Source organism: Drosophila teissieri, chromosome 2R (genome assembly GCF_016746235.2).
Source record: "Drosophila teissieri strain GT53w chromosome 2R, Prin_Dtei_1.1, whole genome shotgun sequence".
Classification (NCBI taxonomy): domain Eukaryota; kingdom Metazoa; phylum Arthropoda; class Insecta; order Diptera; family Drosophilidae; genus Drosophila; species Drosophila teissieri.
The window spans coordinates 299758-321735 of record NC_053030.1 but is presented as its reverse complement, the minus strand read 5'-3'; the positions used below and the strand labels follow the sequence as shown (position 1 = coordinate 321735).

The following is a 21978-nucleotide window of genomic DNA, read 5'->3' as shown; positions in this document are numbered from 1 at the left end:
ACAACCGATTCTTTGCTAAAACGATTCTTTGTTGACGGAGAAGAAATACTGGCGATGCTGGATACCGGAGCTAGCGCAAATTGTATCGGAAAAGGCGCAGAAAAGTTCCTAAGAAACAGATCACAGCCGGGAACGAAATTATAGCCCAGCTAGCGCGGTCAGCAGAGTGTGGTGGGCCGAAGCCACACGTTTATGGCGCATAATGAGAACAAGCTACTAAAAAACAAAAATAAAAGAAAATGGCGTACGGTTTTCTTTTGCGAAGTCATTCCATGCGTAACCTCATCAATCACTTCGAGCTTGATGCGTACACCCTTTTCGTGAGATCGTAAGACTTTGGAGATTCAAAACCAGAATCTAAAAACAGGGGAAGGCGTACCATCATCGCGTTGACTCAGTGGGAATGCACAAAGAAAAAGCAAGTCGACAATAAACGAGTCTCCGATGACCCGGTCAGCGGCCGCAATGGATTGCAGAAAGAAAAGAAAGTCAGCACCAGTTCTGTGCACACTTCACCGAAGGGGTATTGACTCCCAAAAAAGGGGAAAGTTAGAAATATGATTCCTAGGTGGGAACACTTTTCATAGAAGACCAATAGATTAGAAAAAGCTCTATGCCGGTATAAAAAGACCGTGGCCCACAGATAAAATAGTCAGTCAGTACCCGGGGAAAATACCCGTAGTCAGCACCCGGGTAATCATCCATATGTCAAATACCCGGGCAATTATCCGTCAGTCTATAGCCGGGAAGAATCAAGGACTCAAGAAGCAAGGACGCTATCAACCTTTAAAATAACAGGACCTATTTTGGAAGAATCCAGGACTAACAAGGAACGCACTTTGAAGGAAGACCATAGTTCCACAAAACTCTCAGGATGGGCGGCAAGGAGTCTAAAGCCTGCGACAACACAGCAAATGTGATCAACACCGTGGAGGTTGCCGACCACAAGCAGGAAAAAAAAGGGGTGCAGCATACCCTGGAATTTATCGCTGCTTTACTGATCTTCCTGGCTCTATTAAAGCTAGTGAAAATGTACAAAAGATCCGTACAGCGGAGGAGGGACCATCACCATAACTTGGACAGAATTTCATCCGGATTCTCACAAAGTGCTTAATTGAAAATACTAACGGCAAAACAATTAAATACAAGAACAAGTGAACCGGTGCATTGCCGTTAATGTGAATATCAGCGAAAACAGGCAACAGCGTAGACTTTTCGAATAGCAGCCAAACCGTGCCCCAAAAAAAAAAGAAAACCAACTCATTCATTCATATATATGCATACTTCACTTACTGTATTTTTGTTTATCTTTGTTCGGTTACAATTAATTGGTGCACGAAGGTATATGTATGTATAACTATATCACTATATATATATAGTAACACCCAGGATCCAACGCGTCATCGCTCCGGATTAAAGTGGGGTAAGATTGACGGAACCCTGTTCCCGAGTTTTCTCTATATTCATATATATACATATATACTGGTGCTCATTTTTTTTTAACACCATTAGTAAATATAAGTATATTTTTGTAACAATGGTAACCGAAGGGTGTCAGGTTTAAGGAAAAATATTTTATTGTTAGCCTCTTCTATTTCAAATATTTTTTTGTTCGATATTGTCTTAAATAAAAATTCCTTTTCAGCGGCGAGTATCCGCCTTGCTTTTGTTATGCAAAAACAAGAGCCCTCAGAGCGACGTTTATAGTCGTGAATAGCCAACAATTTTTGTTGATGTGCGCACCTTGCTTGGTGCGCTAAAATAATTATAGCCAACTTAACATAATTTTTGTATGCTAGCCTTTTTGTATTACATGGCACTAGCCAACGATCTATTACTCAATAAATTTATGCTATTATTGTAACTACAACAAAATGAGTAGGCAAACATTTCCAGAAGAGGTGCTGACGCGAGAAGTGGAGTAGGTCAAAAACAATGACATATCGTTTGACGGACAACCTTGACAAAAGGTCGCGGCCCGCGACGATCCATCAGGCATGCGGACGCATGAAGGGGAGGGAACGTGACCGAAACATTGCCCGATCGTTTTACGATTAAGCTACAGCTTGTGGGGCAGTGAGGACTGCTGACTGACGAACGGTACGAACTTTTTCAGGTACTACTAATATTTATTCTCGTTATGTTGAGGTGAGGGGCTTACCAAGATCCCACGACCCAAAATCGACGAGCCTACGCTGGCATCATGGTGCCTGAACATCGGATGCCCTTCCCTCGGCATGAGTCATTACCCAGGACACAGGCACGAATACACCGTCGTAACACCATCGGAACCGAGAAAAGGCCTAAACAAAACCAGCTTCCTCTTCTGTGGAAACGGCTTGCCCTTGCTAGGAAATCCATACTCCTTTGCCAAGTGAATCTGCTGCATTCTCCTCAGAAGAAGAACAGTTCCCGGGTTGATCTCCTTTAATGAAAGACGTAATTTTAATGGCATAATTTTAGTTCTGCAACTTGAAATTAAACGTCGAATGTATACGAGGAATTTGAAGTTTGATAAATTGTCTATATAAACGCTTCCAATTAAAGCCGCAGAACGGCGCTCTAGCAAATCTAGCAAACAGGGACGGCCAATTCGAAGAGCTTTGCGAAAGGAATAGAGGCCCATTAGTCCAAAGAGAATGCTTGAGCCAATCCACGCAAACACAATAGATGAGCCTGACCAGCAATGAAAGGCGCAATCTATGGATTCCTTGACGATACGATTAGCTTAGCCAATACAAGTGCTTCGAAAAGTCTCCTATTGCAAGTATAAGCACGCTTCCTAAGCTGATATGCTAGCATCGCAGAATCCATGCAACTCAACGAAAGTCGTAGGCTGCATTATTAGTCCTGGAAATTTTTAGTTCTGTACGTCCGATAACTGAGAGGTCAACTCACCCCATGACGAAAGAATTGGCTGTGGATATGCGTCATCCCAATCTACGTTAGCACGTCATAGAGATTGCAAAAAGATCCTAGTTATTGTGACAATTGGGGTTATCAAAACAAGTGGATCAAACAATTTGGCCATTTTTGACAGTGCAATCCCCTTGGTTCGTCGAAAATTGGACGGTATTTGAGAAAATTGAATAGAAGCTGATCTGAAGCTGGATCCCAGACTAATCCCAATCATTTGGCAATATCCGATCCATCGTGAAATTTGATTGACTGCTTCTCGTCGCAGTCAGATTCTTCTTCCAGGGCTGCTGATTCATTCGAATACCATTTACGGTATGGTATCCTTCGCATGACGATAAATTTCTATCACCTTATCAACTAAGTCCTCTCCAGAGATTAAATAATCCACATAGAAATCTCTACGAAAATTTTAAACTGAAAATTACATCTCATTATAAGAGATATCCGTATATTCCCGTAAAAATGCTGGATACTGAGCTTTTAGAGCTAGATTTTTATCCTGCTTAGCTTCCAAACTCCTAAAACGACATTGAGCCAGGCAACAGGAGATTTTAATTGTGATGTAGTCAAGAGGCGAACAGCGTATTGACCAAGTCGAGTGCACTTTTCAGTAAAATGTTGCTAGCATCGCAAGTCTTCCGGCAACAAAGATGTCTTTGACAAAGTTGTCTCCCATTTCCCAAAATCGGTCTACTTTTGCGGTGTGTCATCATCAGAATGATTAGCAGGATCCTTGATGATGGCTGCTAAAACCGTGTTATGATTTCGCATACTCGACATCCCTCCAAATACTATTTAACCAAGTTTGGTGTTTTGAAAAGTGGTCAACGTCCTGTCCAAATGAATTTGTCCCATAGAAATTTTTTCGAAAAACAGCCTGCGCCAATTAAAATGTTGTAATTAATTGAAATAAAGATCTGCGAGCGAAATGTTTTGTTGTATCCTCCATGATGTTGCATTTATATTGAAATGGGGCTGATAATCCGTGATACTGTAAATCACAACCCCTGCGAATGAAGCACGATAGCTTGCATCACGTGATTAGGCAAGAATATCGACTGCTTTATAAGAGATCATGGAAGATTTTCCGTTCCCAGAAATCGAGGATTGCGATCCTCTATGATTTAAACTCAATTGACTAGCTAAGCTAGATGTTATGAAATTGCTTAGCCAGGCATAAGTGACAGAATTCTATTTCTTACGTAGATAATATCAGTTGGAAGCAACACGTAATCGATCGGCTTTGAGGTTTTTGGTGGTTGGCTTGCTTACTGATGATCTGGTTGCTATGCTGAATGAGAGCATGATACTTGATTGATACTTATGTTGATAAAGTAGATTGCAATGGCTAAGGGCTCAAGTTTGTGTCACATGACGGATTTGAAAATGAGGTGGATGGTGCGGTTGGGTCATGAGTAATGTGCAATAATAAGTGGTTCTTCATGCGACAATAGCTGCAGTGAGTCGACTTGCATTGCTGCAAACTATGCCCCTTGCGCAAACAGTTAAGGCCAAGGTGCAACTTAAATAAATGATCCCTCGCATCGCAAAATAAACATAACGGTTGATTTTAGTTAGTACCAGAAGCAATAAGAGAACTTTGATTATATTTGTGCAAGTTTTTGCCCACCTGCTGGCTCGGTGTTTACCAAGGCTTGTTCCAAGTTTTTCATCATCCTGCAGCTTTTCACCAAAAACGACTTCATAGTAGTCAGGTAGACAGCTCATGGATTGATGAATCCTCTTCCCATTTTTCCCGCGTCCTCTGATCCAGTTTTCGATTGCCGATTCCAATCAAAAGTCCATCCAAAATTTATTGGGTTTGAATTGCCCGCAGATCCGAATTCATGCAATCACAGAGATTTCGAAGACCCTTTGATGATCCCTTCTCGACACCTTTTAAACCAAATATTGCCTGAACGTGTGCCTGAAATTTAAAAACTTTATAATCAAATCGATTAAACAATTTATTTATAGCCTTTTAATAATTGGCATTCGAGGGTTTGAGCGACCGTATGGTTTCCATTGCCACGTCGCCTAAACTCGACCGTAGATATTATAATTTTTCATTTTCAATGACCGTGGTGAAAGTTGCGAGAAAACCCGACCAATCAGATTAGGATCCATGAAAATTCCAGATTTAGCAGCCTAGACTTCCTAGTTCGAAAAGAAAGATTCGCATTGTTAGTAATGTCAATAGATGTTGAATTGGCAGCGGTTGAAGCCAGCAATGGCGACTTGCAATAAGCAGTTACTCCTCGGTTTAGTTTCGCCTTCACATCCATGAAAACTGGAGAAAATTCAATCCGATGGTCACTCGAGGTCTCTGCAAAATCCAATTTACCCAACGATGTCAATCAAACGCCAAGTTTAGGGAATTGATCAATTTCACTCGCGCCAGTAAGTCAGCTTCATCAAACTGATTAACCGAATCAGCGTTTAAATAAAAGTTAATCGAGTTCATTAGCGGCAACATGAGCCCCTTTTTTCAATTACGAGAAAAAATAAAATAAAATGTCCGAACGCGTCAAAGTCACGAAACACCCTTTACTTTTACCATGAAATTTTAGAGGTAACAAGCGTTGCCGATATATGCGCAGATAAATGCGATACACTTTTCTTAATAATTTTATTTCACAGCTCGAAATGTACGAAAAAGTAAGCAACCGGTTAATACTGATTATTACTGTAACTCGCCTTGCTAAATGAAAAAAAAAAACAATATAGAACGCTATAGTCGGGTTCCCCGAATATCTGATACCCGTTACTTAGCTGGTAAAAGTGCGAGGGGAAATTACAACACTGACCGTTTTTGGCGGTTTGTGGGCGTTAGAGTGGGCGTGGCAAAAAGATTTTTGGTATATAGAGTTAAATTTACAAGACAAACAACAATGTGAAAAAATTTCACAACATTTTTCAAAAGTATGGGCGTGGCAGTTTTGGGCGGTTTGTGGGCGTTAGGGTGGGCGTGGCAAAAAGTTTTTCTGCAGATCGATAGAAATTTACAATACTAATAAGAAAATTAAAAAATATCTAAACATTTTTCAAAAGTGTGGGCGTGGCAGTTTTGGGCGGTTTGTGGGCGTTAGAGTGGGCGTGGCAACATGAATCGACAAACTTGCGCTGCGTCTATGTCTCTGGAGTCTGTATGCTTATTCTCAACTTTCTAGCTTTTTTGGTTCCTGAGATCTCGACGTTCATACGGACGGACAGACAGACGGGCAGACAGACGGACGGACAGACGGACAAGGTCAGATCGACTCGGCTATTCATCCTGATCCAGAATATATATACTTTATATGGTCGGAAACGCTTCCTTCTGCCTGTTACATACTTTTCAACGAATCTAGTATACCCTTTTACTCTACGAGTAACGGGTATAAAAACACTGGGCGGGAAAATCCAAAAGCCCCCGCGGTATGTCTTAAAGCATTGCTTTGCGAGGACATTTTGGATCCGCTCACTCGTGTTGCCTTCTGGCTCTCTCAATTCTCCTGAGCTCGGTTGTTACCGCTGCGGCAAACCTGTTGACTGCTTGCCAATCCACCTCCCCCTGCAGCATGAATGGGACAGGTTATCCGCACTCAGTCTGCTGCTCAGTACGGCTTCCAGGAATCTCCTCTCGCTAGCAAACTTTCTACACGAGAAGAGAACGTGCTCTGAGCGCTTCAGATAGCGAAAGCAGCCGTGCCCGCTGATCAGCTGCGTTTGATAGAATGTCATTTCGATATATACACTCCTGCCCAGAATTATACGACAGTCCTCGTAGGTCGTTGGGGAAGCATAGTACAACAGAGTCTAGTATGCAGGATGAAAGCTTTATCAGTTCTGCTTAAAATATCTTTTTATCTCTGATTGCATCTTTCGTTTGCAATTAGCAGTAAAATCACAAAAGCCCGATTTTCGTCATGCCTGCAACTGTATCAAAATTATACGACACATGCCAATTTGTTAGATTATAATAGTTTTTTATTTTTATAAATATTTTTAAACAATTTTTAATAATTAATCGGGTCACCTTGAGCCTTTGAAACTTCAAAAAGCCTCTTAGGCGTTGTGCCAATATTTCAGATTAAAGGCTTTGGACGCTCTCAAATTGTTTGTTATTGGCGTAAACTCGCCTTGCTTAGATACCCCAGATGTTATCAAATGGGGTTAGGTCCGGGGAGCACGCTGGCCAATCCACTTATGAAGCGCTGGGTCTCTCTGCTCCGGTGTATTGATGCATTATCTTGCATAAAAACGATTTGTTTCCCCAATTTGCTCAAAAAATGGCAGAAGACGCTCCTCCAATACTGATATATATTTTGCATTATTCATTCGTGAGCTTGTGAAAGCCAAATCAAGCGTTCCAGAAGAAGTGAACGCTTCTCAATTCATTGCGGATCCCCCATCGAAATTCCGCTTAGGGAACATAAGTGGTTCCTTTTGTAAATCCCTTCAATAGTGTCGAAATCCATCTGGGCCGTCCAGATTACACATTTTTCATCAGAACAAGTGTAGTGTTTTTCAAAACGGTCGTCAAGATTTCTTCGAATCTATAGAAGAACATCCTAAATCTGTAAAGCGTCACTTATACACAAAACATCTGGCTATGGCATGACACAAGCTTTTTTTGAAAAAAATGTTGTTTGATTTTTTATTGACTTTTTAGATTGACCTCGTTTGACCTCGTCGCACAGGCAGTGGTGCATTCAACGACGCGCAAATTGAAAATTTCACGACAATTTCATCCAGTTGTTTTTATATTCTTTGAGTTTAAGTATTAATTTATCAGATAAAAAGAATTTTGTTCAAATATCATGTGTAGTGTTTTTGCAATCTATCTTTGAATTAGAAGCCCAAAATTTGAGAGCGAGGGTAGACGACCCCCTTAATCCGACGGCCAAGTCAGCCGCCGTCGGGGCAGGTTAGGGCCTTCAGAATCCGTGCCCTAGCTTCGGGATTAGCCGAGGGTGGATTTCCACTTGTGTGGCTGTCACCTGGAGTAGTTATGTTGTTCTCAAACATTCCGATTATTTTGTGCATTTTATACCTTAAACAATAACAAGACCGAGTTACAAATTCCGGTAAAAACTGAGATCATGTCGGGGTCACCCAATCTATATAGGGAAGACAATCAATATGCCACCCCTAGGGTTATAATTAATAAGAATGCACAAATAGGTTATATTAATGTACATATTTGTATGCTCTATTTTATTCGGAGATGCAGACTAAGCGAAAGCTTGGCTTTAAAATATAAACCTATAAGCTTACAAAGTAGCTTAGCTTAGACAACGCGACAGCGTTCTTCTCAGCGAGAGAAGAAAGAAGGGCGAAAAGAGAGACTCGAAGAGCTACAGTTGTACATCTATTATTAGGCGGTGGTGATCTGCTCCGAACAGTAAGCATGAGTAATAAATTTTATAAAGATATATTAATAATATAATAAGGTATATAATAATATCGGAATATCTGTGGAACATATAATTATATTAACTAGCACTAGTGTATAGAAAAAAGAAATATATACAATATATTTCTTCAATATTTGAATATATAAAATTTGGTAGCTAGATTTCTTACTTTTTAGTAAATACATATCATTAGTTAGGGTTCGAAACTCATAAATTTTAGTTTGGCGGCAGAGTTTCTGCTGGAAGCGCTTGAAAGAGGCTAGGTAACCACATGGATGCCGGTTGTTCGACTGGGGTAAAAAGTTTGTAATGGGAAACTTTCTGAGGAAAATTTCGTTAATTTAAAAAAAATTTATCTATTTCCCGAAAAGCAGTCATTGAATTAAGTTTTCCCATCCTGGGATATAGACAGCAAAAGGTTAAGAACAAGTCAAAACCAAAACCGTAGACTTTACTGATTTTCTACGAATATTAACAGTCGCAATTAAAATATGGTAACTGGAGAACAAAACTATTTGGTTGTGCAGATCGTTTGAGAAGAAATAGAACGGATGCAAATGGGTTTGACTTAAGCGATAGACAGATGTATCCAGCACCGGACGATTCTATGATTTCGATATTTATGACATGTTATTATGACATGTCCCCCAAAAAAATACCAACTTAGTAATATCTAGCCTTTAGTAGCCGCTAGAACACCCAAACATTCTCTTCAATTCCATCGTTTTATTTTATTAGAGAAGAGCGGAATAATTCTATCCACCATCAAGCACAGGAATTGGATATGAGTCCATCCACTTTATGGAAGTCATCCGCCCACCCCCTAGGAAGATATTCGCGGTTGACTAGTTGTGGTCGAATCGTAAAAACCTAGAGCTTTGAGCCTCAACAGTTCGATGAAATTCTGCCTGGCTCTCGACTCCTGTGCGGATATTACACATCTATGTATAAATAGATATATATAGATACTTGCAGAAAATTTTGAGTTAGGCGACCGATACAGTGAGTTTGAGAAAAATAATACACAATTCTTTAAATATGGTTGGTCTGTTATTAAAATATTGTTAATTGTACTTCCAAACACGATTGGTTTTCAGTAAGGAAGATTATTTAAAAGACACAAAGACTAAAGAACAAAACAACAGACAACGCTATAGTTCAGTTTCCCGACTATCTGATAACCGTTACTCAGCTGGTGGAAGTGCGGCTTGTGGGCGTTAGAGTCGGCGTGCCAAAAAAATTGTTTGCTAATCAATAGATCTTTAACTGACTAATATAAAAATATCAAAATATTTTTCAAAAGTGTGGGCGTGGCAGTTTTGGGCGGTTTGTGGGCGTTAGAGTGGGCGTAACAACATGGGTCAACAAACTTGCTCTGCGTCTATTCTTTTGGAGTCTGCATGCTTAATCTCAACTATCTAGCTTTTATAGTTCCTGAGATCTCGACGTTCATACGGACAGACAGATGGACGGACAGACGGACATGGCCAGATCGACCGGCTCAATAGTCTGAACAAGAATATATATACTTAATATGGTCGGAAACGCTTCCTTCTGCCTGTTACATACTTTTCAACGAATCTAGTATACCCTTTTACTCTACGAGTAACGGGTATAAATACCACAAGCGAAACCAAACACTTTTCCATCTCACCTACAAATACCTCTCTCAACTCCGCCGTTAAAATATTGCCCAAAAACTTATCTAATCGTGCGAGAACCCCACTTAAGGCGAAAGAAAAACAACAAGTAAACACTTTAAAAAAGAATTTATCTTCAGATGCACTTACACGCTATGACAAGACGAACGATGTCAACTCCATGTCACCCGATGACTCAGATGTCATCGGATTATTAACTTTGCAAGAGACTTATCTTAGATTCAACTCAATATACCCTATCCACCCTATCCTACCCACAAACTCACAACTTTCTCACACTCAACTTATCCCCTTATTATGGTGGTGTTGGAATACTTATTCACAAGATAATCCAGTTTAAAGAAATTTCCCTCGCCACTGATTTCGGTGTAATCTGCATTAAGATATGCTCTCAAAGAAAAAAATGTATATAATCATCACTTACCTCTAACCAAAATCCATCTTTTAATAGCAAAAATCTACAAGCAGTAGAAAAAAAGCAGTAGCAAAAAACCAGCAAACGCTAGTTACTAGGGACTTCAACTCGTGGCATAGAAGCTGGGGTTTCCTTATTAACAACAAATAAGGAGTCATCATAGAAAAATTCATTATGCAGCCGAACTGTTAACGAAAAGAGATCATTTGAGCACACACAACACTCTCACACACATAGTCCTCACTCTTTGCTCAGCTGAGCTGGAAATACACGCAGAGTGGAAAATATATACCAACTATTTCGGAAGTGATCACCTTTGAATCATCACGAATTCATTACCTAAATCACCCACGCAATCATAACCAATAAATCACCCATCAACAAATCGAACTTGTTCTGCGAAAATCTGTCATCTGAATCACTCGATCGCAATTTAAAAGTTCGATTTGGCAAACATTTCTCCAACACACTGCCCGTCGATAATGGTAGGGATTGTGGGATAATTGTGGGAGGATCGCATTTTTCAGTGGTACTACTTTTTATAGCTTACCAAAATCTTGTCGAGGTGATAGCATTGCAAAAAGAAATACAAATACTATGCTGTCGATGTCAACTTGCTTATTAAAATGAACAAAACAATAATGGAAGAAACACAATTGCAGATGAGATGAATCATATAACAGCTTTCAACTTCCCAATGTAACCTCACTAAAAATTTTAGGCCTGATATTCAACAACTAACTCAAGTGGAACTAACACATAGACCATCTTGTCAATGCTCCTCTAAAACGGCTTAATATTTTAAAATGCCTTTTGTAGCACATTAACACTAATTTCTGTGGGGAAAGCTTTTATAGTATCAGAACCACTAGTACCACATAGTACCTACGGAACTGCTCCAAAAATATTTCTAAATAAAGTTAACTCAACTCTATATTTAGCTATAAGCTGTGTAGCTCTTGGTGCCCTTCGTTCAACACCAACACGAAATTTGCTGTTCGAGGCCAACATTGCGCCTCTCGTTTTAGACAAAAGCCCCTTATCACTAATCTATCGCAAAAACACCTCAAACTACAATTAAATCAATAAGAAAAACGTATCCAAAAAGCACCATCTTGGGCACTGAACCAAAAAGCCATAAATACCTCCCTCAGCTACCTCAAGAAAAACGTCCCCCGAAACATTCAGAAAAGAATTTGCCAGAATCCAAACCGAACTCAGTATCAATAAAACATTCTATTTTTACACGGATGGGTCACAAATAAAGGATCTCACTGGCTTTGCAGTGGCAACCAGTTCTAGCATCTTAAAAATGGGAGTTCTTCCAACTTCTTCTACCGTCTACACAGCAGAAATAATAGCCATTTATGAAGTCATTATGACACTTCAAAACTAATCGTGGTATATACATAATTTGCTCAGATTCATTACCATCACTTATTAGACACTTTCCAAAACTCACTCTTTTGTGGATTCCCAGCCATGTCAACATAACTGGCAATGAATTTTCAGATTTACACACGTCGGCAAAAGTATTTGGGCATGGTAATGTTTTTCCTTATTTTTCAATTAATTCAGAAAATAGATGAAAACAATTAGGTATTTTATTTTAGAATAGTAGTAGGCGTAGTAGTAGTAGGGTAGGAGACCCCATTAAACGACACGCTACCCCAAAAGTAAGTAATGGTGGCGGAAGTGTTATGTTTTGGGGTAGCGTATCGTTTAATGGGGTAGGAGATTTGGTTCCTATCGAGGGATCCATGTACCAACACAAATATTTAGAAACCTTAAATAATTACGCATTTCCTTCTGGCGATAAATTGATCGGGGAAGCATTCGTCCTCCAACAGGATAACGCACCATGTCACACAAGCAAATGAATCAAAAAGTTTTTATTAGAAGTTGGAGTGGAAACGCTGGATTGGCCACCCCAAAGTCCAGATTTGAATATTATTGAAAATGTGTGGTCGTATATAAAGCATAAACGATCAGCTGATTTTACAAGGACAAGAGATGAAACCATTATTGAAGTACAAAATGCCTGGAAGGACATTTAAACTAATTATCTCCAAACTTAAGTGACCGTCACCGTCAATGGTGTGCGTTAGCGGTCGATGATAACAAACTTCTTTTAGCCTGAAATCGAGAATATGGTTTTGGACAACATGTGGTTTCAACAGGACGGTGCTACGTGCCACACAGCACACGCTACGATGAATGTTCTGCACGTGCAATTTCCGGACATGGTTTCGCGGAGGCGACTTGAACTGGCCACCAAGATCGTGCGATTTGTGGTGTTCTTGTGGGGTTTTTTAAGTCGCAGGTCTATGCCAACAAGACGCAAACCACCGATTCCCTAAAAGTCAACATACGCCACATCATTCGATCAAATACAGCCCGATTTGTGCATTTTGTGAGTTGGACCTTTTGTGTGTGATCAATAATGATCATCAAATAAAAAAAACAAAAGAGAACGCTATAGTCGAGTTCCCCGACTATCTGATACCCGTTACTCAGCTATGCGAAGGAGAGTCTTCAGCACATACAGTTTTTGGCGGTTTTGTGGGCGTGGCAAAAAGTTTTTTGGCAAATCGATAGAAATTTACAAGACTAATACAAAATTGAAAAAATATCAAAACATTTTTCAAAAGTGTGGGCGTGGCAGCTTTAGGCGGTTTGTGGGCGTTAGAGAGGGCGTGGCAAAAAGTTTTTTGGCAAATCGTTAGAAATTTACAAGACTAATACAAAAATGAAAAAATATCGAAACATTTTTCAAAAGTGTGGACGTGGCAGTTTTGGGCGGTTTGTGGGCGTTAGAGAGGGCGTGGCAACATGAATCGACAAACTTGCGCTGCGTCTATGTCCCTGGAGTCTGTATTCTTAATCTCAACATTATAGCTTTTGTAATTCCTGAGATCTCGACGTTCATACGGACAGACAGACAGACGGACAGACAGACAGACGGACAGACAGACGGACGGACAGACGGACATGGCCAGATCGACTCGGCTACTGATCCTGATCAAGAATATATATACTTTATATGGTCGGAAACGCTTCCTTCTGCCTGTTACATACTTTTCAACGAATCTAGTATACCCTTTTACTCTACGAGTAACGGGTATAACAAGAGAGAACGCTATAGTCGAGTTCCCCGACTATCTGATACTCGTTACTCAGCTATTCGAAGTGCGAAGGAGAGTCTTCAGCAAATACAGTTTTTGGCGGTTTTGTGGGCGTGGCAAAAAGTTTTTTGGCAAATCGATAGAAATTTACAAGACTAATACAAAATTGAACAAATTTCAAAACATTTTTCAAAAGTGTGGGCGTGGCAGCTTTGGGCCGTTTGTGGGCGTTAGAGAGGGCGTGGCAAAAAGTTTTTTGGCAAATCGTTAGAAATTTACAAGACTAATACAAAAATGAAAAAATATCGAAACATTTTTCAAAAGTGTGGACGTGGCAGTTTTGGGCGGTTTGTGGGCGTTAGAGTGGGCGTGGCAACATGAATCGACAAACTTGCGCTGCGTCTATGTCCCTGGAGTCTGTATGCTTAATCTCAACTTTCTAGCATATGTAGTTCCTGAGATCTCGACGTACATACGGACGGACAGGCGGACGGACAAACGGACATGGCCAAATCGACTCGGCTACTGATCCTGATCAAGAATATATATACTTTATATGGTCGGAAACGCTTCTTTCTGCCTGTTACATACTTTTTAACGAATCTAGTATACCCTTTTACTCTACGAGTAACGGGTATAATAATGAGACAGAAGAAAAGGGAGTGTCTGATGCCGATTTCAAGAAAGTAACGGTACCGTAGACCCACTTAATCAGTTGGTTATATCTGGCGCTCAAAACGTGAATATCCCGGCAGTTGACAAAAAACAAGCAGTATGGGTAGAAGTTGGATTAAGAATTAAGATTTGGCATATTTCACACAGAGATTGCGCATATCCATGTCGGATAAAACAGAGAACATGCTAAAGGAATCAATATTACGCAAAAACGGAAAACAATCCAAATTTCGCAGAAATCTTGGCAGAATTGGAAGAAGAATACATCGACAGACCAGTTCAGCGCAGGTGGGCCAAGAGCCCTTATTACCGAAGTAAATGGGACGAAGAGATAATGAAAAATTTTAACCGTTAATTATCGAGCCCAAAGCCAGAGCTTAACACCGTGCCAACAGAAGATATAGGAAGGTGGCAATAGTCGATCGAGAAAAGCTAGAGTAACCAGACGGCGGAAGAAGAGCGGTTGTGAAGCAAGGAACGGCTTCATGGGAACGGAATGGGCAGCACGAATAAGAGCAAGACAACAGAAGAACAGAAAGTGTCTTCGTGACGGTTTCAAGGAAGGAACGGAACTAAACTGCATTTTGGACCATACAAACAGTTAAACCGTGAACTTTGAAAAATCAAGGAAAAACGGTTAAAAATGTAAGCAGGCAGAGATCAACGAATCAAGAACTACAAAGTGTTGTTAATGGTAACTGGGTGATCACGTTTAATATAAATTTTGGTGAGCTTTCCGCTCATATATCGTAGCGAACAGACCTACAAAATCAGTTTGTTAGCCATATAAATAAATTTGACAATTTTTAGCCAAAAAAAATGTTGAAATATCTTTCTAGCTTGAATTAAAAACAGGTACAGTTATCTGTAATGTTTTTTGTAAATGTTTCTAAAAATCGTCACAAAATGCATAGTTAAACAGGTGTTTTTGTTTGATTTAATACAAATTCAAATTTATAGATACTACTGACAGTTTTTTTTTTCAGATAAATCAAAAAAAATCCACGGTTAACAAAGAAAAGAACACAATTTTAAAATTCGTACAAAATGGGTGAGAGTTTCTATAGGTAAGAAATGTAATTTTTATAAACTTAATGTAAATGTAAATGTTAGCTTCGTATACAGTGTTTTAATAAAATAACAGTTCAGGAAGATAATTAACTTCTTTAGAAATCCATGAACAAAAGCTTACCGCTTGGACACGGTATTCTATTACCACCTTTTATTTTGATTCGTTGAAATGTTTTAGGTGAAACCAATAAGATCCGGTGATGCCCATCTTTAGCTCGGTCAGCTAAGACTGTAACTTACAAATTCTTGTCCATAAAAAATCACTTACTCAATTTAAAAAAAAAAATAGAGCTGTAGGCGTAACAATTTTTGGCTGTTTCTGGGCGTTAGAGCGCGCGTGCAACATTCCTAAAGAAACTAGCACATATTTACTTTGTAAACATAAACATGTTTTTTCACAAAAGTTGATATCACCGCTTTATAAAATGTTTTTCATCATGAGCGCTTGATCTTTCAAATGAAAAAACAAGAGAGACCGCTATAGTCGAGTTCCCCGACTATTTGATACCCGTTACTCAGTTAGTGGAAGTGTGAAGAAGAGTCTTCATCACTGACAGTTTTTGACGGTTTGTGGGCGTTAGAGTGGGCGTGGCAAAAAGTCTTTTAGCAAATCGATAAAAATTTACAGGACTAATACAAAAATGAAAAAATATTCAAACATTTATCAAAAGTGTGGGCGTGGCAGTTTTGGCAGGTTTGTGCGCGTTAGGGTGGGCGTGGCAACAAGTTTTTCTGCAGATCGATAGAAAATTGCAATACTAACAAGAAAATGAAAAAATATCTAAACATTTTTCAAAAGTGTAGGCGTGGCAGTTTTGGGCGGTTTGTGGGCGTGGCAACATCATTCGACAAACTTGCGCTGCGTCTATATCTCTGGAGTCTGTATGCTTTCTCTCAACTTTTAGCTTCTATAGTTCCTGAGATCTCGACGTTCATACGGACGGACAGACAGACGGACAGACAGACGGACAGACGGACAGACGGACGGACAGACGGACAGACGGACGGACAGACGGCCAGATCAACTCGGCTATTGATCCTGATCAAGAATATATATACTCTATACGGTCGGAAGCGCTTCCTTCTGCCTGTTACATACTTTTCAACGAATCTATTATACCCTTTTACTGTACGAGTAACGGGTATAAAAAATACATGTAGGAGAGATATTGGCGAAATTTATTTTATTTATTGTAATAGATAGAGTAGTTTTCAAAAGTAAACTAATGTCTAAAGATGTGTTTAGACATGATAAGTAGACAAACTATAAATATGTTCTATTTATGGGCTGCAATAAACATGGGACGGGACAACATAAGTGGCAACTACAGATAAGTACGATTGCAGTGGTCTATTGCCGAAGTGTTAAGAGATATGAGCACGCGGGAGGTGATTAGCGCGGTCATAGGTCACAAATATAGATTTAAGATAAATCTCAGCTGCATTGACCAACGCAGACTGCAGCGTCTTACAAGCGCTGCATTATATAATTAGATGATAAGAACCTATGTAAGAATGAATAAAAGGCGATGCCCTCGCAGTAGCGAGTCAGTTAGATTCAAACACCCGAATTGAACTCATTAAGTGTACGCATTAGATTATAGTGTGAACAACTAACTTAAATGGTATAGCACTGGCTGCAGGGCCTATGGCTATGTTGGTTTACAATGGGTTTGTATCTTAATCTAGTTAATGGTTAATGGGCTAAATTGCTGTGTTTGTTATGTACATTTGTCTTATTATTTTCAGATTTTTTGGTATAATTCGGTTGTTTTGAGAAAAATTATAAGTTTTTGTATGTTATCTGGGTTGGGTTTGCTAAGAAGGTCTAGCGGGTTAGCATTGCCATATATGGCTTTTTTGATTTGTAGGAGGGATGGTCATGATTTTAATATATGGCATTTTGAGATATCACCTTGACAAAACGGGCCAATTGTTATTGAATTTGGATTTAGGTAGTGTTGGTGGGTTATGTTTGTGTGTCCTAGTCAAAGTCGTATTATTATACCCGTTACTCGTAGAGTAAAAGGGTATACTAGATTCGTTGAAAAGTATGTAACAGGCAGAAGGAAGCGTTTCCGACCATATAAAGTATATATATTCTTGAGCAGGATCAGTAGCCGAGTCGATCTGGCCATGTCCGTCTGTCCGTCCGTCTGTCCGGCCGTATGAACGTCGAGATCTCAGGAACTACAAAAGCTAGAAAGTTGAGATTAAGCATACAGACTCCAGGGACATAGACGCAGCGCAAGTTTGTCGATTCATGTTGCCACGACCACAAACCGCCCAGAACTGCCACGCCCACACTTTTGAAAAAGGTTTTAATATTTTTAAATTTTTGTATTAGTCTTGTAAATTTCTATCGATTTGCCAAAAAACGTTTTGCCACGCCCACTCTAACGCCCACAAACCGCCCAAAACTGCCACGCCCACACTTTTGAAAAATGTTTAGTTTTTTTTTTTATTTTTGTATTAGATTTGTAAGTTTCTATCGACTGGCCAAAGAACTTTTGGCCACGCCTTCTCTAACGCCCACAACCCGCCAAAAACTGTCAGTGTTGACTCTCCTTCGCACTTCCACTAGCTGAGTAACGGGTATCAGATAGTCGGGGAACTCGACTATAGCGTTCTCTCTTGTTTTTACTTTTGTCGTGGTTGTTTAAGGTAATCGCAGGTGTCTGAGTTATTCCTATTAATTGATTGGTACCATTGACTGCAGTTTATTATGTTTTCTTTTTTTGTCGCAAGTTCAGCCTTAAGATGTTTTTTTTATATCTGTGTTAATTATGTTTGGGGTGAGGATAAGTGGCATATTGCTTGCTGATTTTGCAGCGTAATCAGCTAGTTCATTTCCTTTAAGGGGTTAAATATGTTGCGGTCGGGCAAAAAATCGAAAATTTTTTCATCTTAAAGTATATGTTTCTAAAAATGTTATCCCAAATTTTCACAAAGATTGAAGCAGTAGAAGCGAAGTTATAGCTGTTTCATCTTGCTCCGTTACAAAGGCTTGGCGCGTCAAGTCTCGCGATTAAGCGCGATTATCTCGAAATTATGTTTTTCCGAAAACGTCATTACGGTGACTAGGATTGCGGAACGAGTTTTCGACCGATTTTAATGTTTTTTTCTTAATGGTTCGTAATTTATTGGTTGTGTACTTGAACGATTCAATTATTTCGTATAAACTTTCATTTTAATGTTATGAATTTTTAAATAAATTTTGTCACATGAAAAACAGTGACTTTTTTGAAAAATCGTCTCCGTATGAAAAACAATTTTTTTATTCGAATGAATCGTTCAAGTACACTACAAGAGGCTATACTAATGAAATTGGTTTGGTTTTATGCTTTCAGTTAAGCTGTTGGATTGGCAACGAAGTCACCTCTTCAAAAAAACATGTTTTGCGCGAATTGTAATAACTTGGCTTATTAATATTTTTTGATTTTTTACACATTTTACTACTCAAAACAAATAACAAGAGTTTCATAAAAAGATGGCTACATACTTCTACAAAAATCCAAACTTTTCCCCAATTTCCCGCACCGCAACATATATAACCCCTTAATACCTGAATGTCCAGGAATCCCCATTATTATACCCTATATTCGTAGAGTAAAACGGTATACTAGATTCGTTAAAGTAGTAAGTATGTACATATGTGACAGGGAGAAGGAAGCGTTTCCGACCATATAAAGTATATATGTATATTCTTGATCAGGATCAATAGCCAAGTCGATCTGGCCATGTCCGTCTGTCCGTCCTTATGTCCGTCTGTCCATCCGTCTGTCCATCTGTCCGTCCGTATGAACGTCGAGATCTCAGGAACTATAAAAGCTAGAAAGTTGAGATTAAGCATGCAAGCTCCAGAGACGTAGAAGCAGCGCAGGTTTGTCGATTCATGTTGCCACTCCCACTCTAACGCCCACAAACCCCAAAACTGCCACGCTCACACTTTTAAAAAATGTTTTGAAATATTTTCATTTTTGTATTAGTCTTGTAAATTTCTATTGATTTGCAAAAACACTTTTTTCCACGCCCACTCTTACGCCCACAAACCTGGTTTGTAGGGTAGATTAAGTTCTAGGCTAAAGCGATAGGCTCCGAGGGCTAGACAGAATGCTGAGTTGAATGGTGTTTTTATTTTGTTTATAATGCTTTTGGGAGCATGGCCGTATAGAAACAAACCATACTCTATTTCGGCTATGACCGTTGACTTCGCGACATTAAGTAGTGTATACGTGTTACAATTAAATTTAAGACTAGATAGACATTTTATTATATTTAGCTTATTGTGGAGTTTGGGTAGAAGTAAGTTTATGTGCGTGTTCTATTTATATTTGTTGTTTATGGTCACTCCTAGAATTTTTAAGGAAGTAACTGTAGGAATTTGGATGTTGTTGCACCATATCATGTAAGTACAGTGGTGCTTCTTACATATATATATATTTTTTTTTTTTTGACGCGAGTCGCACGGCCACACCTCCCGCCCAACCGACCGAGGGGCGCTGCCGTGTATCCTACGGCTCGAATCGCGGGAAGATAGACGCGATATAGAAGACAGTAAAGGACGAGGAAATATATGTATAGTAGTAGTAATATCTAAGAATTCGTTAAGTACGTTAGTATTGATCGCTTTAAAAACGGCAGAGAGTCAGAATTAGAGATAATAGGATAGAATCTATTATAGTCAGAACTCTGTAGGGATCATGCAACTCATAGTTAGATCTACAATGATTTAAAATTAGAGGTACGTAATTTCTAGTGAATCTGCTTGGAACAGTGAAGTTTAGCCGACTAACCAAGTCGGGACTATCCACTTCACCACGAATAAGGTTAAAAATATAGACTGTTCCAAGCATCGTTCTACGGTTAGCTAAGGAGGGTAAGTTAATTAACATTAATCTACTCGAATAGGGAGGTAGTCTAAGGTTTGCATCCCAATTAAGGCGCCGTAAGGCAAAAAGTAAGAAGTTCTTTTGAACCGATTCAATGCGGTCCGAGTAAACTTCATATTGTGGACTCCAAACAGATGATCCATACTCGAGATCGAACGGACTAGAGAAATAAATAAGGTTTTGGTCATGTAAGGATCATCAAATTCCTTTGACCACCGTTTTATAAAACCAAGCACACCCCTGGCCTTATTGACAATAGACGAAATATGGTCTGAAAATTTAAGTTTAGGGTCCAGAAGAACACCAAGATCATCAACATGTGTTATTCTGCTTCACGGTTTGCTTCACGTTACTTGGTGACTGGACTGTGGGATCTCTAGTCCAATACCAAGAGCGTCCATCTGACTCGAAACGATTAATTTTGGTTTCATCTGACCATATAACCTGAAAAACCAAATTGTTGTGATTGCTTTAACTTATTGGTATTGGACTAGAGATCCCACAGTCCAGTCACCAAGTAACGTGAAGCAAACCGTGAAGCAAGGTGGCGGATCAATAATGGTTTGGGGCTGTATACACAAAAACGGAGTTGGTCCCATGGTGTTAATTGAAGGTATAATGCGGAAGGAACATTACTTAAACATTTTGCAACAAAATCTTCCAAAAGTAATTCAAAATATGGGTATTGCTGCTAAAAAATGCATATTTCAGCAAGACAAGGATCCCAAACACACATCGATTTTGGTCAACAATTGGATGGAAAAGCAAAATTTTGAATCGCTGAAGTGGCCACCGCAATCTCCTGATATGTATCCCATAGAAAATTTGTGGAGCCATGTAAAATCCCAACTGGCAAAATATGCAGGCCCTCCAAGTAGAATGATGGAGCTGTGGGAAAGAACAAAGGACCTCTGGTACGCTATTCGTCCTGAAATGGTGCTACGGTATAACGGAGCTAAAAAAATCAAAAGGGCTGTGGACTCATTATTAAAATAATTTAAAAAAAAATTTTCGTTTAATACGTATATCACCCCAGTGCAAAACTGTAACATTTGACTTCTTTTACATTTTGCTTCGGCATATTTATTCCAGATTATCAAATCGCTTCATATTTTCACAAGCGATAGTCAAATATAGTAGCAACAAAACAAGACTAAGATTATTATCGTACATAAAATAGGAGAGAAGATACTGACCGTTTAAGTTAGAATATGCAACTCGTGTTACAGTTTTGCTCGTCAGTGTAATTGCAGTATAAAAAATATCTATGGCATCGGCCATTATGTTGCAAGAATATAGATCGGACCAATTAAAGCCAGATATAAAAAGATTTAGCCTCTGAAAGTTTGCCTTACGAAAACAATGAATTCGTTTGGTTGACTTATCTGGCCTTTCTTTTATTACGGTACCTGTGTCGATTGTCACCTCGAAAGTTGGATGGTATGGATCTTCTGGTTGACTAAGAGGTGCTACTCTAGTCAGAAACACACATTCAGGACTTGAAACAAAACATAGATCCAATAAACGACCAAGAGAATTTCGAATAGAATTAACTTGCGACAACGATATGTCAAGCAAGCCGTCAATAAAGTCATGCTGTGCTATAGGCAGAAGAATATTTGACTGTTCCTCTGTGGACCACTTAGTGCCTGGTATATTAAAGTCACCTAGGACAACTAGTTGGTCCCTATCGGACAGTCTGTTTGTAACGGATTGAATAGCGGACAAATGGTTAATATATTCAGGAAATTCAGAAGACGGCGGAATGTACGAGCACGTAATATAAACATAGCTATCAGAAAATGACAGCTTTACGCATAA

The 21978-nt window shown here is 39.3% G+C and overlaps 1 protein-coding gene across 3 annotated transcripts in view; it reads left to right on the top strand.

Annotated features, from left to right (window-relative positions):
- The window catches only part of LOC122612456, a 106417-nt gene that overhangs the window by 60701 nt on the left and 23738 nt on the right, over positions 1-21978 (top strand). For 2 of the 3 annotated variants that reach the window (XM_043786097.1, XM_043786096.1), the window contains exon 2: positions 15181-15261. The exons of the other annotated variant lie outside the window; for it this stretch is intronic. In XM_043786097.1, the coding sequence (XP_043642032.1) occupies positions 15242-15261 (20 nt within the window). In that variant the 5' untranslated portion in view covers positions 15181-15241. The remainder of the gene's footprint in view (positions 1-15180; positions 15262-21978) is intronic. 3 annotated transcript variants of the gene reach the window in all.